The sequence below is a fragment of the Coffea arabica genome, chromosome 3e (genome assembly GCF_036785885.1).
Source record: "Coffea arabica cultivar ET-39 chromosome 3e, Coffea Arabica ET-39 HiFi, whole genome shotgun sequence".
Lineage (NCBI taxonomy): Eukaryota > Viridiplantae > Streptophyta > Magnoliopsida > Gentianales > Rubiaceae > Coffea > Coffea arabica.
Window position 1 is genome coordinate 44234874 of NC_092315.1, and position 20204 is coordinate 44255077.

General features: G+C 38.0%; 1 protein-coding gene across 1 annotated transcript; it reads right to left on the minus strand.

Moving 5' to 3' along the window:
- Window positions 1–12816: 12816 nt before the first annotated feature.
- On the minus strand, window positions 12817–17813 carry LOC140038553 (protein FAR1-RELATED SEQUENCE 5-like). The gene is made up of 4 exons (XM_072083934.1): window positions 17706–17813; window positions 16290–16384; window positions 13333–15519; window positions 12817–13060 (listed from the first exon to the last, which is right to left on the minus strand). The coding sequence occupies exons 1-4, from the start codon at window positions 17811–17813 to the stop codon at window positions 12817–12819; spliced, it is 2634 nt and encodes an 877-aa protein (XP_071940035.1).
- Window positions 17814–20204: the final 2391 nt, after the last annotated feature.

Genomic DNA, 20204 nt, shown 5'->3' on the forward strand with positions numbered 1-20204 from the left:
AAATGTGTTGACTACTGTGAAGTAAAACCTATTCCTTCCTTCCAACCCCCAAATTCTTGTTAAGGGCGCTGTCCGTGGACACCGTGGGAGCGGTGCTTCAGCTTGTGTTTGGCAGGGATAAAGTTAGGCGGTGTACCGGAGGAGATTAACCTTTGCGAATGGCTTCTTCGTCTTCAGCCGGGTCGGCCAATAGCACGGTCTGGCCTACATTATATTGCAATTGTGGTCGAAGCTGTGCAGTTCGCGTTGTCTGGAAGTCTGAAGCAAACAGGGGGCGCCACTACTATCGCTGCGCTAACGCCCTGGTAAGTTCCACGGTACAACTGTTCCGAACAAATATTTCAGATTGCTAACGTAGTTCTATTGCAGAGGCCCTGTCGAACGTTCATTGGCTGGTGTGATGAGTTTGCTCGAGCAACGGGGTTTGAAGTTCCCGATCCCGCCCCGTCAAGTACCGCCCCCGTCAGCATTAGACCCGCGGCGGAGGTGTCTGCCATCAATGCTGAACTGAGAAGCATGCAAAGAAACGTGACGATCCTTAACATTGCTGTGGTAGCTGTGGTGGCGGTAGTCCTTGTTCTGGTTCTGAAACCGTGAATGAATGTGTTGCCGTTGATTGCATCCCCTCCAACCCCCCCCGTTGCAGTACTGTTTCTATGGTCCCAATAAGGATAGAATGGGCATTTAGGCTCGTTTACAGCCTCTTGTATTTTTGTGGTTGCTACTGCTGTGGCATTGCCTTTTGTCCATCCGTTGTCAACCGGTGGTTGCCGCATATGCGACTGAGTTGGCCCAACCGGCGGAGTGTTACTGTGTAATTTAAGATTTTCCGTTATATAACATACTAGGTTTCCGTATTTGGTTTTTGTTTACATTGTGCATGATGTGGTTTTCCGAAATGCCTGTTCCCTTTGTCCCCCGCAATGTGTGTGCGGATGAGGTACTACGGATCGTAGATGGATCGATGAACGTCATTAGTCACTGCGATGGCAACCGCTGCGTTGTTAAATATGAACTTCAGCTTAGCCAGCCAACTGAACAAGTTGAAGCTTACGTACAACCAATTGGGATGTGGCACAGCATTGTTAGGTTTACCACATGCGAAATTTGTGGAGTTGAACGACCTAAACAAGTTCTTACTTATATATTTGGATTTAAGTACATCCGCTTACTGCTTACATATCCGACAATAGGGTGCACGGCTTACATTTTCAGGCCTTGCATAATATCATCCCCTAACCCCTACCCTTCATACGCTTACAATCAAAACCATGCATGGTACGCCCAACAACAGCAAGGGCCAAGAACAAAAAACCGCCCAACCTCCAAATATGATGTTCAACAAAAAAAATTAAAAGCACACCGCTGTAACTGCGAACGTTCACTCGAAACGCTCCACAATAAGACCAAACATAGGGTTTAAGGAGGCAACCGTGGTAGCTACCCTGAGAAAGCTGCGGTATTTCTTGCGCCGCACAGTGAGGAGAAGGCTGTCAATAGCATCTCTGTCTTCAAACGTGATCTCTACAGCTGATGGATTCCAGCAAATGGTTGCGGTGTGAAGGTTGTCCGCAATGGCAACGTTGCGTGTCAAGCTGGCGGCATACCCCTCTTCAGCCAGAAACCGTGTTACAGACCAGTCTTCAAAGTTGGCGCCGAAGAGGATCCACACGTCGGTATGGAGCAGTGGTTTTTGACCGAGGAAATGTGCAACAAATTCCTCCTTGCCCACAAACCAGGCATTGTAGGTCATGATGTAAAACGCCTTCAGGTTCTGCATAAGGGGGAGTGGACGACGGCGCCACTTGACCAGCGAACGGAATACTTCCTCGTTCGCAATGGGGTTACGAACCGGTATGCATGACACCAGCATCGACTGCGAAAAGTCCGGTCCCGGAAACCTATCTAACCGCACCAGCGCCTCCTCAACTATCCACTTCACGCCAATGTGGTGAAGTGGTAAGAGCTCATGTTGAAAGTAGGCGACCATGCCTCCGTTGTTGAGGACATGCATTTCAGGAAGTCGTCCATACCCTGCCATGAGTCAGTCTGAAAATCGATTATGTTACGAGGAATGAAGGGTCGGTTCAGGAAAAAAACATACAGAACCCTATGAGAATATACCAGTACTTACATGTTACGGGTGGTAAAAGGAAGATGCGAAACTGATACAACGGGGTTGTATGAAGCTCAAGCGGCATGCAATAGGGTTCTCTGTTGTGCGAAACCAACGCCGGGGTGAATGGGCATGCAAGGAAGAAGTTTAGTTGTGTGAAGCTTTTATAGGAGGACATAAGGGTACGATGGGTACTCTGTTCTTATAATGGAAAAATTGCCATAAAGAGCTGGTCAATTGACGTAAATCGATTTTAATTTTATTTGTACCCGATAATTGAAAATTTTTTTTTTGGAAAAATTTTATTTATGGTACTCTGTTCTTATAATGGAGGAAAGCCATAAAGAGCTGGTCAATTGACGTAAATGGATTGTAATTTTTTTGACACCCGATGAAAAATTTTATTTATGGAAAAATGGGTACTCTGTTTCTATAATGGAGGAAAGCCGTAAAGAGCTGGTCAATTATTGGGAAAATTGATTTTATAATTTTTTTTCCCGATAAAAATTTTATTTATGCTCCTTAATGGGTACTCTGTTCTTATAATGGCGGAAAGCCATAAAGAGTAGGTCAATTAACGTAAATCGATAAATAAGGAAGTTTTTTACCCGATAAAAACTTTATTTATGCTCCTTAAATGGGTACTCTGTTCTTATAATGGCGGAAAACCATAAAGAGCTGGTCAATTAACGTAAAAAAAAAAAAAATTTTAACGTAAAAAAAAATTTATTTATGAAAAATTGGGTACTCAGTTTCCCTTCTACAAATACATTTAGTTGTCCCCTGAATAACAATGCAACCGTTTTCGAAGAAAATTGCAGCTGTTAGACATTCCTCCATTACAACAAAAGAGTACACATTGTTCCATACACAACTTAATTTAAGGGATAAAATATAAATAAAAAACATTTTTTAAGCGGTTAATACTACCCAACTAGGTAGAGAGGTTGGTGTAAGGCACAACACTGGCTTTTTTTTTAAGCCGGCAGAAAATTTGGCTCTCTTAATCATACGACTCACATGGCTTACAGGGAGATAATAGTGTTTTTTTTTTTTTTTTTTTTTTACAGGGACCTTATGTTAGAGGAGTCTCCATTTGCTCGGTTGGGGTGTAAATCTGGTGCGGACAAGACTGGCGCCAGTCTTTCTTACAGGAGAAGATGCAAGAGTTGTACGGTTACCAGATAATGAACGGTCGTGCGTGGAGGGGAGCCCACCTTTGCTTGTGTGAATTCCAATGTGAGATTTCACTACTGTGAAGCTTTTGATTGACTACTGAACCATGGCCCTTCACATATGCTTTGGGGCGCAACACTGGCGGCTCCCAATCCCGTATGGCGAAGGATACAAGACCATGTTCCCGCCCAAAAAATTAATCCAATCTTTGCAGGCCATAGGCGGAACAGTGGCAGCCGATATCATTCATGACAAATCAGCAAAATTCACAGTTTTCTTTACATTTGATAAACTTAAGTGTTACTAATTCACAATTCGCGGCTTGTGAAGATTAGCGAAAGAATTAAAGAGTTGGGTTCAGCAAATGGGTTGTTCATTTTATTTATTTGCAATGATGGAGCCAAGGGGGCAGAGGGGGGCCATGGCCCCCCCCCCTAAGTTTTGAAAAATTTAATTCATAATATGTAAATATATGTATAAGTCAAAGTTGGCCCCCCCTAATTTTTTACAATTTTAGTTTATATTATGACAGTTTATATATATATGTATATATATCTGTGTGTGTGTGTGTGAATTACCACCTTTTGATATAATTTTTTCTTCAAAAAAAAGTTATTTATTTTTTATTGTACTAATTATTTAACATTCAAAAAATTATATAATTTGATGATCCATCGTATCATATTTACCCAATTTGATGTATTATAATAAAAGACTTAATTCATAATTATCAATGGGCTACAATAAAAATAATTACTTTATTGGTCCATATACAAATATACACCTTAGCCTAATTGATAAAAAAATTTAAAATTAGTGATCTATCCTCTTGTTGACTCATATACAAATATACAAATAATTACTTGAAGGCTTGGTGAAAACAAGAAATTGAGTGATATATCCTGTTATTGGCAGATTGATGATATTTGTTCTCACTCTTTCTGTATCAATTGCAACTATAGAATGTACATTTTCAATTGTGAATATAATCAAAACAAAACTCTAAATCAAGATAAAAGATAATTTCTTGAATGATTGTCTAACAATGTATATAAAAAAAAGCATGATCAAAATTTAACACTGATTCAATTATAGATGAATTTAGTTCTATGAAAGAATGTAAAACTCAATTTACTTTTAAAAAAAGAGGTTGAAATTTCAAGGTATGCTAACATAACTTTTATCTTTTATTAATTGAAAATAGTTATATTATATTGTATAGTTATATTTTTATTTTTGCACAAATGACATATTGAAGCATCTTCTCATAATGTACAATTTGGGTAGTTTGTTATGTTATAAGATATTTAATCAAAGGTTATTTTTTGTCCTAATTTTTGTTATGACTATGCTGCATATTTATGTAATAGACATACCTTTATAATTAAAATTAAAATTTGATATTTTAAGATATCATATATTTAAATAGATGAAAATTATTTTGAACATAACATATTAAGATAATCTTGTTCAGAAAAATTTTGGCCCCCTCCCAAGGAAAAAATCCTGGCTCCGTTTTATAGTCTATAGAATGGACATTTTCAATTATGAAAATAATCAAAATAAAGCTCCAAAACAAGACAAAAGATCATTTCTTGAATGATTGCCTAACAATGTACATAAAAAAAGGAAGTTGTTCGAAAATTTAGCATTGATTCAATTAGAGATGAATTTAGTTCTATGAAAGAACGTAAAACTCAATTTATTTTTAATAAAAGAGGATGAAATTTCAAGGTATATTAACATAACTTTTATCTTTTTTTAATTGAAAATAATTATATTTATATTACAGCTCCGTCTTTTTGTTTTTGCACAGGTAACATATTGGAGCATCTTCTCATAATGTGCAACTTAAGTGGTTTGTGATGTTATAAGATATTTAATCAAATGTTATTTCTTATCTTAATTTTAGTTATAACTATGCTACATATTTATGAAATAGACATACCTTTATAAGAGTGCGAGTTTAACTAGCAAATAAAAGGGAAATAATGTCATGCATTTAAAAGATCAACAAACATGGCAGTATTAAAAATCTAAACTTGCACTAGAGGTGATAGTACTACAATAGAGGACAAAAAAATCTAATAAATGAAAATCGAAGGTAAACGATGATCAGTCACAAAAATATGATGCTTATTAAATTAAAAATTAATCAGAATCTCTTCATTTATGGATAGGTAATTATATTTTAATTTATATAAAGTTTATTAATTGTGAAAAATGCTCAGAAAATGGATAAGGTGGATGACGTGTAAAATAAATGTTGGGGCTAGCAATTTAGAATGTGAAGATGACTAGCTTGTATCCATGATAGGTAGTTAATTTTCATGGTTTTAATTTTAGCAAATGATAGCTTGGAAATAAAAGAAATGCAAAATTAGATTTCATAATCTTTTACTGAAACTGGTTGTATATGACTTACTCTTATCCTTTTATATTGCCCATAATGATAGATAATGTAATTAGAGTTTCAGCTGATTGTTAGGCATAGAAATGGACATGTCATTACTATTTGGCTAAAGAAGTTAATAATAATTTGTTCATTTGACTAGCTAAAACAATTGCAGTTTTCAAAGGAATGCATTTGGTGGTGGAAGTTATTATTCAGGCTTTTAGCTTAGAGTGTCACTCTACAAAATATTATTACAAAATTCTATTTTGATTAAGAAGACATTTTTGCAATATTACAAATTGTTGGATTTTAATTTGCATATGTAGATTTACAAATATGGCAATTCATGTTTTTATTTAAACTTGCAATACATATTCTATAACAAGTTCAGCCAGAAATGTTTTCATCTATTTGTAATGCTATTAGACATGATTTAAATGGATAGCTTAACTTGCTATTTCTCTCAAAAAAGAAAGAAAAATATGCAAGTCTGTATTTTTTTTTATTGATGTTGCAGATAGTGACAGTTAATTTTTGTGGCTTTCTATATTTTTTCTAATTATTAAAATTTTAGAAACATTATCACTACTCTTTATTTAATTACAACTAAAACTATGCTGCTATTAAACCGATAATGCACTCATAATGGATGTGCTTTCTTTTCTTTTTTGGTATCATTACGTGCACATAATAGTGGTTAAAAATTCTTTTTCCATTGTACAATAAATTGGGGTTAACTTTTTATAAGCCAGAAATTTCTTTTCACAGCAAATTGAAAAAGTGTTATATTCATATTTCTATGGAAGAAAAACTGGTAGGTTTTGTATTTAACAAAAATTAAATATTTGAGGGTAAATACAAATCTGTATTTGAGAATAAATATTTGTAATAAAGTAAATGTTTGAAAGTAAAATACCCGTAAAGAGTTGGTACTTTAAATAAATAATACATATTTGCCTATAAACTACGCTTTTTAAAGTTTATTAATTGTTAATTATTTTGAAATACTTTGTCATTCTTTGGACATGTAGCACAAAGGACAAATCAGGTACAAAATCCTAATTTCACTCTCTAAAACAATGTTTTAATCGTTTGGACTGAATTTGTAAAGGATTAGTAACAAATGGAATGAGATCAGTGTAATTGGTCAAACCACAGGAGAGGTTAGTTTCTGAAATTATCCCTTTGAAGCAGAGCCACTAACACACATTTTTTGTGGGAAGCAAACCTCCCACCCCACCAAAGCCTCAAGGGCTCGGTGCTGGCCACCAGCCCAAGAGCTGGTGGTTTTGGCCTCTAGTATGAATATATGTGGAATGTTATTTTTTTTTTGAAATATTAACCCGTGTCAACATAGTAGTGTCATTGGAGTTGTGGCAACCCGTATTCGTTTATCGTCCGGACCATCCATGCCAAGTTGCTTTTCAATTTGAGCTGTTAATGTCCCGAAATTGCGGTTTGTGTTTTTAAATTCAAAATTTTGCATCTTTTCTAATCCAATTCCCCCCTTGCTATAATGAAACGTTCGGAGACATTTCATTGCTTAGGACGCGCAGGTTGGCCACAATACTGTTTCCGTAGTCGTCCAAGTAAAACTGAAAAGGGTATGTATGTAAAGGCCAATGAAAACACGATATTTTACACGCGCCGACCGTCACTGTAACACAAATTTCCCAATTTGCAACCCTACTTAGAAGGTACAAGGGCATTGCACGCCCAACCTGGCCACAGCCGTCCAAAATGTCTAACATTCAAATTTCTGAGCGAAGAAAGACGCCTACGCACATACAAGGCCGCAACACTTAACGGCAAAGCTGTTCATAATCGCGGGTGGGGCGACAGGGATTTTGTGATAGGCTGCGCCGTCACAATATTCGTCCAAAATCCAACTCCAACAGCCGTGCGATGGGCAGGCTCCATCGCTACCGGCCTCCGCGTGATGAAGAACACTCGCAAGAACTGCTGGTTGATCGGAAAAGCCACATATCACACATTTTCCTTGCACAGGGGGTAAATGTTGCAGAATCAATGTCGACAATTACTTGTGCTTATTTTGCCCTAAGTCCTCATTTGGTTTATACATATATAAAAATGGCTGAATTGGTTCTACATTAATGCACAGGAAGTCTATTCAATTTATCCTAGAGGGTCGTCAGTCGAAATTATGGAGTGGTGGAAGAGGCTGCCTCGTAAGGTGGCCGCGAAAGTTGTTAGTGCTGGGTTTGGGGATTTTCTGAGCCACTTGCCCGTGGCCGATAGAGATAGGAAGTTGCCTGTCGCACTTGCGGAGCGATGGTGGGACTCAACAAACTCCTTCCATTTGCCTTTCGGAGAGATGACACTGACACCCTTGGACTTCACCTGTATAACCGGTGTTGCAGTGGGCGGCTTGCCCATTCCGTGGGATTACAATGTTAGGGAAAATGCCAATTACATCAAGGAGCAATTGGGTTGGGTGCCAGCTTTTGCTTCTGCCGGTGCCATCAGAGTTACCGATATATTGTCATTCTACAAAGACAAGGCGATTGACGAGAACGACGACGTCCAGCTGGCACATCTGACTAGAGCTTTCTTTCTATACATGCTTGGCCGCACTTTACTTAGCAACACGGCCGAAACAATTCACCTGTGCTGTCTGCCAGCGCTGGAGGACGTAGATCGTATAGGGGATTATAACTGGGGAGGGGCGGGGATGGCAACCTTGTACAGATTTATGTCCGCCGTCTCCCGACGCCTGACGAAAAGCCTAGGCGGCTACAGCTTCGTTTGGGAGGTAAGTCCAGATTTGCCTTCACTTTGTGTCAATTCGACATTTCCATGTTCCGTTACATAAACTTTTCTAGCAGTTAGTGTTCATCTCGAACGGTGGACATAATTTGTACGACCACGTGTAGGTGTGGGCTTACGAAATTCTTCAGTTAAGTCCGTATAAACTGAAACAGGACGAGAGGGACGTATTGCCCAGAATGTGGCGATGGCGCTCGTGTAATAGAGCCAACCGACTAGCACCGTCTACGGTCGAAAATTTTCGCCGCGCAATTGACACCATTGACCCGGAAAACGTTAGTTCCCCTACTTAGAACATCCAATAGTTTCTACCGCCTAAGTGTTAACAGTTGTTATGAATTTGTTCCGCCTGTGGAACAAACCAATGTTACATCGCTTGTTAATTGTGTGTCATAGGTGAACTGGCTGCCCTTCCCTGCAATGGCATTGCCGAGTCGGTATCTCAAATCCAAGGAACTAACTGCAACGAGATTGCTTTTGGATGGCCCCATGGGAAGATTTTACTACCTGGGCGAGAGGGTTATTAGGCAGGTGTATGCAGGTGTATGTGCAAAGCAACCTCCCCATCGGCCATCAGATATGTACAGCACTGATACAATTTCGGGAAACATGCTACATGATGTGCTTCGTGGACTGCCCATTGCAAGCCTATACCCAGATCCCCCTCCATATGCTACGTATGACGAGTTTGTGTGCAGCAGGCTAATGAGACCAATGACTTCCTCCACGTTGGCACCCAGTGGGAAGGAGTGCGTAATTCATATATGTGACCAGTTGCCACTAAGTGAGGCCACAACACCGTCACTGAAACATCCAATTAATTACCCTCCCTGGTCTGTGTTGTGCATACAAACTGATGGATCACTGGAGCAAGAGGGCATTCACAGAGTTGGTGGCGATGTAATAGGGTTGCCTCTTCCATGTGCTGTTGGTGATGTGGTATGGCATTCTTCGCCCTGTACTTCACCCGCCATTTAATTTGCGCAATTTGTGTACAATTAATACAGCCATCTGTGTTGTTTCCGCTTAGGTGCCTAGACACTGGTACGAGGACCTGCTTGTTCAGTGCATGGGCCTGAGAAAGAAAGTCTTAGAAAAAAGTGCAGAAATATTTCGTTTGGCATCCAATGTGTCGGACAACTCACAAGTGGTGGACCAAAGGCTACATCAAATACAGGTAATTTTGGAAAGTGCATTGAAGCTCCAAAAGGGGACAGGGAAACGCTGCCTTCGCGGTGAACTTGGTGGCCGGAAATCCTGTGTTTGTAAGCGTCCGAACACAAGTGCCGGGACGCAGACATTTACGGATGAGCTTGGTAGAGCCAAAGCTCACGAAAGTCAGGGAATTCATAATGCCAAAGACTGAGCACCCATGGCCCCAAACCGCAAACAAGGTTGTGTAGCCGGAGGAATGAGTATGCAAACTTCTTGGTACTGCCCACCAACAAAGCTAAGCTGTGAGCAATCGCCACGTGTGTTGCGTAATTCTGATACAATTTTAAACTTGAACACGGAAAATGTTAACAGTTGACAGATAATTCCCACAACTAATTTATAGCCCTGTTCTTATTTTTCGTCTGTCCCAGATTGTTCTTCACCTACAATTGAAGTTTGCAGTGAAATTAAATATTTACAACAAAACAATTTAAATGGAAGTTGTTGTTATTATAAATCTATCACATTTAATGCATTACAATTTTCGAACTTATTTATATCATGACAGAAAAGCCTTTTGTATGAATGCAACTCCAACACAAGAATATGAGTTCAAGTTTGTGCAAACTAGTTACTTGAAATATTGTACTCCATTCGAAATGTACAAATGGTGTAAAAAAAATTAATCGTTTTCAGCTCTGTTTCGTTACTTTGTGCACAAGACACATTTCCCTTTTTCTTTCACTTCAACAACTTCCTCTGCAAATTTCCGAGACTAAGCTCCTACTGCATTTTTCCGAGAGTAAACCCCCTCAAACCTATCTATAATTACATAATATATATAAATACTAATTAACTAATATTTTACACAGTTATAACGTATATAAGATATTAAATTAAATCATTTTGCAACCTTATATGCATAATAATAAACATATTTATTATTATATGAATTATTAATCTTACATACACATATATATTGTAAGGGCTAATTTCAGAAACATCCCCTGAATTAGCTTGTGGAAAAATGGGAAAACGGATGATTTATGGAGAAAAGGCATAAAGAGCTGGTGTTTTAGTGCAGACCTGGAGTACTTTTTTTACCCGATACATAAGCAGGGTCAAAAATTCACTGCGCTAGTTAACCAATTTTTCATATATAAACAAATTTACTAAAATTAAAATAGCGTATTTCAAAGTTGCGCTTCTATTTCGAAGTCAACTACTCTTAAACAGCTACTGCTTAATTCATATAATGGAACAAACCCGTAAAGAACTGGTATATTATAGCAAACAATTTTTTTTGTTTACTTTAAAATATTTCATTTATATTAAATAATTCAAAAAATGCTAGTTTTCCTTTCGTAAAGATGTTTCTGTAACGGCTTTTGAATTTTATTTGCAAATTTTTATGAAAATTAAATGATTTATAATAAAAGGTTCATACAAAACGTGGTACTTCATTCATGTAATACAGAGAAGCCATAAAGAGTTGGTACTTTATGGGATATTTCCTTTTTAAACTATTTTTTACATATATTACGTAGATAACCTACCATTTTTTTTTACATAACAAATTACTGTACCATTTTTTGAATGGCATTTCAAAAACATTTCTAACTGAAACAGCACCCACAATAATGGCACAAAAAAGGTGCCTTACTCCCTAATCCAGCTTTACTTCATGTATTACTCTCACAGTTTGTGTTATTGTTGTTAGGCTTCATTAATCACTGTACATTCCTTTTTCTCCGACTAAACGGTAATAATAAACCCCAACATCAGTAATAAATCCCAAGTTCATACCATATATTTGTAATTTTGGCCTTCATGATGTCAGCTAAGGGACCCAATAACTCAAAGGCAAGGGAGGTCAGTCAAATTTTGACAACTTCAGGGGGTGCCAGTGAAAGTGTCAGAAATCTCAGGGGAGGTTTCTTAAATTATCCCTAATAAATATATTACAAACCACATTGTAATTGATAGTTATTGGCTAATTAAATATATTGGTACAAATGTATTACTAAAGTTACTCGAACTAATTAATAATTTCTATTAGTAAATATGTATAATTAGTAGTATAATTCATAATATTAATTATATTACATAAATTAATGTACATATATAATACATATAACTAATAATACCATTGTTATTGGTGCACTGAAGAGACGCATAAGCATTGTGAGCAATGAAAATAGATGGGGAGAAACAGAAGTTACTGTTCCTACACATGAATGGAACGATGGGCAAAAGAAAAGGCGTTGGGCCTTATGGTCATTGGTTAGGATAGCAAGCCGAGGAACAAACAGCCCAATCGTAAAAGCAGTTTATAGCAGCAGCGTACGGCACCAGTTTACAAAAGCTGGGCAACTGAAGCTGATTCCCAAGTAGCCACTTCGGAAAACGTCTATCCCACGAAGAGATTTTGCGCAACATACGCTTCCACTTAATTTCGTATTTACAAAAAAAGGAACAAGTTTGGCTCGTCTAATAAACAATTTGTCAACTACTTACTCTCCTATTAACCAAGTGCAGTAGCGGTATTTGCTACAGCAGTGCTTACGACGCAACCTTGACAGTCATGCATCTGGTGATCCTTCTGTGCATGACCCCTTCGGTGGAACTACAATGACTTACCCATCTACACCTAGCAACCTTGAATAATCTTCACCCCACCGATACATAACAAAACACAATCCCTAAAGCCGGTGTTGCTCTGTAACCTGTCTGTCGTCACGGCTGCTACTTCCATGCACAACCATACCATCTCTTTCAACCTCTGCATTTCACACCTAGAAGAATATATAATAGGATTTACACACGCAACGGCAGTGAAATAAGAACAACAAAGCCATTTACCAACAGGTACTGCATCAGTACAATGACTGTTTACAACCTTTCAGTGGCTGTGGTGATAACAGCTTACAATGGCCCATGACACATTCAAACTTACATTATTTACACTTCAATGGTAACGGAATCAAATTTTTTTAAACAATATACCCAGCTTTCCCCGCATTCACGAATACCTTGTAGCCTTCTCATGCTCAAGACAAATTAATGCGAAGGAAAGATACAAACCCTTCCCCTTCTACAATTTCGTACTTGTTTCATGGAAAGACTACTCTTGCACCTCTACTCACCAAAACCTGCCTTATTTATTGCGTAACTGCAAACCGAAGCATCACAACAGTAGTGCCTCATCTTTCTCCTGGACTTCTTTGTTGGCCACCTGTGTCCCTTCCACCGCTACCGAATGGTTGTGGTACAAATGCTTGTCCTCTCCATTCGCCTGAGTCGCTCCAGCCCGTACCAATTTCAAATGATTTTTCCAGCGAGTCATCCAAACAGTTTTCCATATAATCATCATCAACTGCTGTGTTGTGCGAATTCTTTTTGTATGGGCATGTTCGTTGGTTGTGGCCTGCCTGCAATCTTCAACCCATATATCACATGTCAAATCATTTGTGACTGCAAGTAATCACGTTAACCGAGCACAGTGCTAACATTACACCACTTCAACTTTCTTGCATTGCCAATAACTTTGTATACTTTGTATGCACTTTTAATTATGTGTTTATTTACTACTGTTGTTAATAAGAACGAAAAATACCCACTTCTTCATTATTACCTTCGCTGTCCACTTCATGTATTTTATCAATTAACTACTGTATAACTACGTATGCAATTCCGATAGTACCTGCAATGACCACACTTTCTTTTCTTCTTTGCTTCTGCATGCTTGTGATCACCTTTACACCGGGACACCCTAGGATCTAACAGCCCGAATGTTCTTCTACTTCTATCGTTCCTCACTCTTGAATCCATTGCAAATCCATCTCCCCCATATCCCCTATCAATCCACTTCTCCTTTAGGTCCACAGAATGCTTGTCAAACATCTGTTGCAGGTCATTAAACGCATCATCCATGTAGGAGGCATAGTAACACATAGTATTACAGCTGGACTTTAAAGTGCCATATCTGGCCATTTGTGTCAGCTGTTCGTCTGCAACAAATTCTTTCATTCCATTATTACTACAGTGAACTCCCTTTGTCCACCGCTTCGAAATGCATGCTTCTGGGATCCTGTTCATTCCTTCTACCACCATCACGCGAAACATGTGAGCACAAGGAATCCCCTTTGACTCGAATTTCATGCAAGAGCAGATTAGCTTCTCCATTGACCTATCATAATCCACCCTCCAACTTATTTCGTGTCCACCATATTTCGAGTAATAATATGTACGATTCCCTCCATCCTCGCTCCAGCCCTCAGAAATTAGAAGTCCTTGCCTGTTCAAATGCTTCCTCACCATGAAGAACACATTCCTTGTAAACACCTCCGCTGCGCTCCCCTCTAATTCGGGCAGGATTGTGGTTAAGACTGGTTTTGTGTTTTCGCTTGTGTGAACTGCTTTGCTCTCGGTATGTCGAAGCCATGCTATTGCCAAATCAAAACTTCTAACGAATTCATATAGTCGCATTTTTTCATTCAAGTACTCGTTCAAAAAAGCATTCATTTTCTCACACCTTTGAGTACTTCTCATACCTGCAAAAAAATGACCGCGTAAATAGGCCTCTGCCCATAACCTTCTCCTACGGTACAACTTCTTCACCCACTCATTCTCTACCACCCCACATTCATTAACCAACCTAGCCCACCGATCCTCAAACTCAAGAGTGCTACACTTTCTCGCCATCAGGTTATAGAACCTGTTATTAAACTCCTCGCAGCGAATATTACTCCGTGCATTTCTATGCAAGTGCCACGAACATAGCCTGTGACAAGCATCCGGGAGAAGATTCTTTATGGCTCTTCTCATTGCACTGTCCCCATCTGTCATCACTGCTACTGGCTTTCTACCTTTCATAGCCTCTACAAATGTACTTAGCACCCATTCATATGTTTCAATCCTCTCATCTGATAGCAGTGCACAGCCAAAAATAGTACTGTTCAAATGGTTGTTTACCCCTGCAAGTACAACTAGTGGCTTGCGGTATTTATTTGTTTTGTATGTTGTATCAAACACCAATACATCTCCAAATACACTGAAGTCCGCACGAGATTTAGAATCTGCCCAAAACAACCTTGCCAATCTTCCTTCGTTATCTACATGATATTTATAAAAGAACATGTCATCGGCATCCTTCTTCGCTGCCAAGAACCCAAGTGCCCCTTCTGCATCGCCATTAAAAATATCTTTTCTACGTTCCTCGTCCATTCGGTTATACAAATCCTTAATGCAAAATCCCACGTTACTATACCCTCCGGCTTTGATAACAAAATGTTTCATTATCTGGCATATTCTGGCCCCAACCAACTTTAGACTTTTTGCCTGCGCATATTCTGCATCGCTCACTTTTCTATGCGACCTAATGTGTTGCACACTTGCCTCTGATGCCAGCGGGTGATTGTGCTCCATAATGAAACGTGTCACCACATACTTTACCGATTCTATGTCATATTTCACGCGAAAGCAAGCCCCACACCCGGTTCTTGTGATTGGTTTTGCTTCTCTTTTCCGGTCTTCATAATTAAACCACTTTTCATTCCTATAACCTTCACAGCAACATACCCATTTTCTAAATCTTGAAATGCCATCTGCATCTCGTTTGGCATTACTTTTACGAATCCCAAATCCGCTTAGTTTCGCATACAAATTATAGAATTCCCCAGCTTCTTCTTCCGTGTCAAATGTTAATTTCATTACGTCATCCACGCCTATTGCGCCCACCAATTCATCTGCCTCCTCATCTTCGTGTCCTCCTATTGAACCACCGCTTTCTTCAATGAATGTGTCTCGGTCACACTCAGGTTCTTGGTTAAGGTCAAATGACCTTAACCTGCCGCAAACATCCAACCCCATTTGATTAATTCTCTGTTTCCTGCACCATGTCATGAGTTTTAAGCGCCCCATCCTGCCCCATAGTTACAACCCCTGTGTGGTTGTTCAATGTTTTTTCTAACCATGGTCGCTTAACATTTTCTTTTCAGCCTCCCCATATGCTTTCGTTTGTAACATAAATACTGCTCGTCTACTAATGGAACAAAACATATATACACGATCATTTCAGTTAACAAACCATACTTTACCTCACAACTTTCACAAAATGCAACCGATAAACATTACTCTAACATTCATATACACAGTTTTTATAAGTGTGGCTGATGCAATTATATCAACCTTTAGCATAAAATACCACTATCGACATGCATTTTCATTAACACCCACAAACTCAACCTCTACTGTGTGTTTCTTTAATTCTTTTCACATAAGCATTCGCAATGCAGTATGGGGGCCATTATCCATGTCCACACGGCCATCCAAATCACTCTGTTTTAAGACTTTAGTCCTGTTACAACGTCTTCTTCACGTCTTCACTCATTTCTGCTTAATTTCCTTTACACAATTTAATACAAATTAGAGGACCAACATTTCTTACGTACGTACACAAAGCTCGGTGCACAAACAAACTACGATAATATCCCGGTTTCGTTTCATCTTTGTTCGAAGACGCAGGGTCTTACACCCCGTATTTCGTATTCCTTATTCCTCTATCATTGCCTCTTACAAGAACTGTAGAAATCACCCTACTAGACCTACTTTACTCGTTATTCTAATCCATTTTTCAAAGTTGTGGACAAAAGTACTCACCTTTGATTTCTCTGCTTCTGTTCCACGCCGCTGCAGTCTGTCACCACAGCTTCGGAAGGACCTTCCTCAGATATATCTACCGTCACCGCCTGCGCCTGAATTTACGCCAGTAGACACCACCTCTTTACCAAATTTTTGCCTTCCATTCCGACCTCGCCACCTGTCTTCAAACACACGCATCACCGCGGGCCCCAACATGGCTCTGTGTTTAGTACCTAATACGCTTCCTCTTCGGTGGCCCCACCATGGCTTTGTTTAGTACCGCTTACGCTTCGTCTTCGGTGTTTTATACAACAGAACCGACACCGGCGTGTTAATTTTTATGCTTTCCGATAAATTATTTTTTTTTCAAGGAAATTGGGTTCTCCTAACTGTCTGATGGAGGAAAGCCGTAAAGAGCTGGTCGTTTATAAGACAACCGTTTTAACTAAATTTTATCCCATAACCCAACATTTGTATTTAAGGCACGTTGGGTACTCTGTCATTGTAATGGTTGAAAGGCACAAACAGCTGGTCTTTTACTCACCAACGGGTTTAATTACATTTTATCCGATAAATCAGTCTGTCTTTATGGCACCTTGGGTATTATGTTGTTGTAATGAAAAAAAGCCAAGGGGAGATGAAACTTTTGAACTGAGACACACGTTTGAATATAATAATGGTCCTCAAAATGGATTTAATCTTTAGTTGTAGTCCAGGAAAGCCGTAAAGAGTTGGCTAACATTTGTATTCAACGAAAATGGGTTATTCCGTTGTTATTATGGACGAAAGAGTTGAAAATTGGGGTTGTTTTAATAAAGTTACGGGTTTATTTTTACTCCTTAGCCCATTATATTTATGTTAATTCCGTTTCACCCCAATGCATTTCCAGCTTGTGCAGTACGCTACATTTCCAATGTCCAAACCGCGGTTATAGGTCATCACTTCCTTTTCTGGAATTATTCCCTTTCGGGTTCGTACTTGTCAGGTTGCAACGTGGAGGCTTCTTTGCCATATTATCTGCTTTCCACACGTATCTTCCAACTTTGTGAATGCACTACAGGAATTACCTAATCTTTAGAATTAGAATTGGATTCATGACTTACATATTGGATTCTTTGGTACACTCTCTCGGGGTGTGTCTCCCCTATCACAATCTACTTCCATTTGCCAACTCATAACCCTCCTATAAAGCATACACATTCTCTGCACTTTGTCCCAAACACAGTGAGAGAAATCATCTTTGAAAAACAAATGGTCTATAGATTCATCATGCTCACCACAAAGAACAAAAAGAGGGGAAACATTCTGTATACGGCTATATGCCAACTAACCAATCTGTCCTTGGTCAACAGTTTTCCTTGAATAGCCAGCCAAAAAATAAAAGCAAATTTAGGAGTATATCCCTCTGCCCCATACTAGCTTGTACCGTCTCACTTTGATACCAAAAGCAAATATCTTCTCCATTGTAGATTTGACAGTGAAGTCACCAGTAGAAGATGCTAACCAATTGGCATGATCCTCTTTATGCAAGTGTTGTAACATAGAGAAAGGGATAGCATTTTGAACTCCTGCACCTGTAGGCTAAAGCTTCTTCCTTGAGGCCATTTCCAATTATCAGTCCTGATAAGCTTTGCAACCTTACATTTAGTAGTCAACCCCAAGCAATTAAGAAAAGAAATAGGATATTTCTTGTGAAGAGGTCCAAAGGGTTGCCAAGAATCATGCTAGAAATCCCTTCACCAATAGATAGTTCAATGAAAGGTTGGGCAAGCTGTCGAAGTTGCAACACCTTTCTCCGTACCTAAGAACAAATAAGGCCAATATTCACTTTCCAGAAGTTATACTTTGTTAACATGATGGTATGAATCCAAAACACCCACAACGAGTCTTTTTCCTTGCAAATATTCCATATCAATTTCAGGATCAAGCAAATATTCCAATAAGCAGTGTGTCTTATGCACAAACCCCCTTCCTTCTTTGGGCGACAAATATCAGGCCACTTTACTTTGGCTAGATGGTGATTCTTCAAATTTCTAGGCCAAAGAAACGATGCCTTCATGCTATCAATTTTTTTGATAACTGCATTAGGGAGGATAAAAGAACTGAACTAGTAAAAATATCATTAATATTTTTTAGCAAGGAAGATGTGGAATTTTAAGAAGCAGGGAGGGGCAGGGGTTTATCAATTAACTTTTAAATAAATTAAATTAATATATAGGTGTTTAAGTTATTCAATAAAATTGACAATGTAAAAGAACATTAAAAGAAGCACATTAAAACTTCATTGTTGGGTTCTTAACACTATAATAAGAATAAAAGATTAAAAAAGAAAATAAATTTTTGCAAAAGTTCCCTAAACATAATGTTGTTTATTCATTTAAACTTGTTTACCAAAAAGGGTTCTTTTTCTGAAAATTTTGTTTTTGGTTATTCTTATTCTGAAATTTTTATCTACTAGATTGTAATTATGATGTAAGTAAATTTAATTGGCTCCTTCATATTTTGATTTATTTAGGGACTTTGATACATATTTGGTTTGTTTAATTAAATTCGCATTTTGACTTCATTTTAAAATCTCAACTATAACTGTTTGAATTCTGAGGAACCACTTTCATCCAAACTCCAAACAATAGGTAGAAAAGGTGCGAAGTTAGACCATCGGCAATTTGATTTTGATTGCTAGACACTATTAAATTTCCAATGGCATCCTACTTTCACTCAAAATCAAAAAAAATTTGTGGTTAAATTTATTTTGGTCAAAATACTAGGGAACAATCTGACACACAACCCAAATGTTGTGGAGCAAAATTATATTTTTCCCTTTATACACTATTCACCATAGTATTATCTTTGATGGAGAACACTCCATGAGTCTGGAAGTACAATTAGCCATCGAAAAGATCAAATGCAAAATTTAGGTGCCGATTTCAAATAATACTGACAGTCAAAAATTCGAAAAAAGTATTCCTAATCACCTTCCTTCCCTTCCCCTCTGCCCTTCTTCCCCATCCAAAAGAAAAACCCTCTCCACAAAGAAATTAAGAAAACAAAAAGGGTCATTTAGTTTCCTTCTTATGTGTTGATGTAGTGAAATCAATAGAAAGTCGTTTTAAAGTCCAATTGCTATATACTTGACCCTGGCTTTATCCATAATCCTTTACAGCATTAGGGCCAAGTCCTGAATACGAAAATATGGTCTAGGTGTAAAGAAAATTAAGATGAGAACATATATAGCACTACCATTGAGATGTATTAGGTTACAATGATTCATCCGCATGGAAGGTATGTAGAGGCATCAATGTGATTTTTATTTGTATTGATCTCTTAAATCTGATGTATCTATTGATTTCATATTTATATATTTCTATATCATATCTATTTGATATATTTCTACTATTAATGCAAATTTATTAAATGAAATGATCTTTTCTATATAAAAAAAAAGATGTCCTTGGAATTCTTCCTTTGAAGTATTATGTGGTTTACACTAAACCCATAAAGCTCCCAAAATTATCTAATAAAGAGATAAATAGAGATGATTGTGCTCTGCAACATTACAGGCTCTTTAATTTGTTTTTCGTAAACAAATTTAATCCTTTTATTTAAATAATGGTTCAATTTTGCCCCTTATGATTTACACAATAGTAATCCAGTCACGATTTTTACCTTATCCAAGGACAGTCAAGCCAGAAAATTACAGAATTGCTGTTACCCCATTTTTACTATTTTTTTTAACATGATTTGTTGAGCCAAAATATGTATGCATAGTGAAGACATTGATCTTGAATTCATTGTGTAAAATCCACGTTTTCTTTGGCTCATTAATTAAGTGATAAATTTTTTACGGATAAAAATTAAAAAACATACATATATATATTTGTAGAGTAGGTTAAAGGGTAAATTGGGGAGGTTAAGAAAGACATAAGTTAGGGT

Bases quoted from the DNA above. Each gene is read 5' to 3' on its own strand.
- LOC140038553 (XM_072083934.1), bottom strand. From the start codon at position 17,813: ATGTTACAACACTTGCATAAAGAGGATCATGCCAATTGGTTAGCATCT. The intron at 16,385-17,705 runs GTGAGACGGTAC...GCGTAAATTCAG, and splicing joins TATTTGCTTTTGGTATCAAA to GCGCAGGCGGTGACGGTAGA. The intron at 13,061-13,332 runs GTACTATCGGAA...TGAAGATTGCAG, and splicing joins AGAAAGTGTGGTCATTGCAG to GCAGGCCACAACCAACGAAC.